Below are 1,694 nucleotides of genomic sequence, written 5' to 3'. Positions count from 1 at the left end.
ATTGCCTGTAGGCTTGGTCATACAAAAATATTAAAACTGTTGCTAGACAAAGGAGCGGATTTTAGTAAATGTATCGAGTCTCAACAATCACCTGAATTAATGGCTTATATATATAGTAATACAGATTTCATAGATAAAGGAGGAAATTATAACAAATGTGACAATTATGGTCATTCATCTATATTGATGGCTTGTATACGAGGTCATACAGAAGTGGTAAAAATGTTGTTAGACAAAGGAGCAGATTATGATAAATGTGCTAGTGTTGGTCAGTCACCTGTAATGAATGCTTGTAGACATGGTCATACAGAAATAGTAAGGATGTTGTTAGACAAAGGTGCAGATTACGATAAATGTGACAATTTTGGTCATTCACCTGTTATTATTGCTTGTACAAATGGCCATACGGAAATAGTAAAGAAGTTGATAGACAAGGGAGAAAATTATGAAAAATGTGACAATTATGGTCAGTCACCTGTATTGATGGCTTGTATGCTCAGTCATTCAGAAATAGTAAGGATATTGTTAGTCAAAGGAGTAGATTATAATAAATGCGAAAATGAAGGAGAGTCACCAGTAATGAAAGCTTGTATGCATTGTCATTCAAAAAGTGTAAGGATGTTATTAGACAAAGGAGCTAATTATAATAAATGTAACAGTTTGGGTCATTCACCTTTAATGATGGCCTGTAGACAGGGTCATACAGAAATAGTAAGGATGTTGTTAGACAAAGGAGCAGACAATGATAAATGCGATAATTATAATCAGTCACCTGTATTGATAGCGTGTTACTACGTTTATACCGAAATAATAAAGGTGTTATTAGACAAAGGAGCAGATTGTAATAGATGTGATGATGAGGGTCGTTCACCTTTAATGATTGCTTTTGAACTTGGTCATACAGAAATAGTTAGGATGTTATTAGACAAAGGAGCAGATTACAATACATGTGACAGTTATGGACGGTCGCTTGTACTGAAAGCATGTATACATGGTCACACAGATATAACAAGAGCGTTGTTAGACAAAATGACTAATTATAATAAATGTGACAAATGGGGTCAATCACCTATACTGGTGGCTTGTAGACATGCTCATACGGAAATAGTAAGAATGCTGTTAGACAAATGAGCAGATTACAATACATGTGACTGTTATGGCCAGTCGCTTGTAATGAAGGCTTCTATACATGGCCATACAGAAATAATAAGAATGTTGTTAGAAAAAGTGGCAGATTATAATAAATGTGACAAATGGGGTCAGTCACCTTTAATGATGGCTTGTAGATATGGTCATACACAAATCGTAATGTTGTTGTTAAACGAAGGAGCAGATTATAATACACGTAACAGGAGAAATCATTCACCTGTGAGTATAGCTAGTAGATTTGGGCAAACAGAAATAGTAAAGATGTTGTTAGACAAAGGAACAGATTATGGGAAATGTGACAATGGTGATCAGACAAATTTAATTATGGCTTGTACAAATGGGCATGCAGAAATAGTAAGGTTGCTGTTAAACGAAGGAGCAGATTATAATAAATGTGACACTAATAATCAGACACCTTTAATAATGGCTTGTAGAAGTGGACATTCAGAAATAGTAAGGTTGTTGTTAGACAAAGGTGCAGATTATGAACAATGTGACAGATGTGGTTGTTCACCTGTAAGTGTGGCTTGTACATATGGTCATTC

General features: G+C 34.9%; 1 protein-coding gene across 1 annotated transcript in view; it reads left to right on the top strand.

Moving 5' to 3' along the window:
* Positions 1-1,212: 1,212 nt before the first annotated feature.
* LOC127705514 (ankyrin repeat domain-containing protein 50-like) overlaps positions 1,213-1,694 on the top strand; it is a 1,936-nt gene continuing 1,454 nt past the window's right edge. Inside the window, exon 1 of the mRNA XM_052209842.1 lies at positions 1,213-1,694. This exon is cut by the window's right edge and continues 59 nt beyond it. Coding sequence (XP_052065802.1) covers positions 1,213-1,694 — 482 coding nt within the window.

Source organism: Mytilus californianus, unplaced genomic scaffold, assembly GCF_021869535.1.
Source record: "Mytilus californianus isolate M0D057914Y unplaced genomic scaffold, xbMytCali1.0.p SCAF_6, whole genome shotgun sequence".
In the NCBI taxonomy this organism is placed as follows: domain Eukaryota; kingdom Metazoa; phylum Mollusca; class Bivalvia; order Mytilida; family Mytilidae; genus Mytilus; species Mytilus californianus.
The sequence above is the reverse complement of the archived record's forward strand: the minus strand, read 5'-3'. Positions and strand labels throughout refer to the sequence as shown.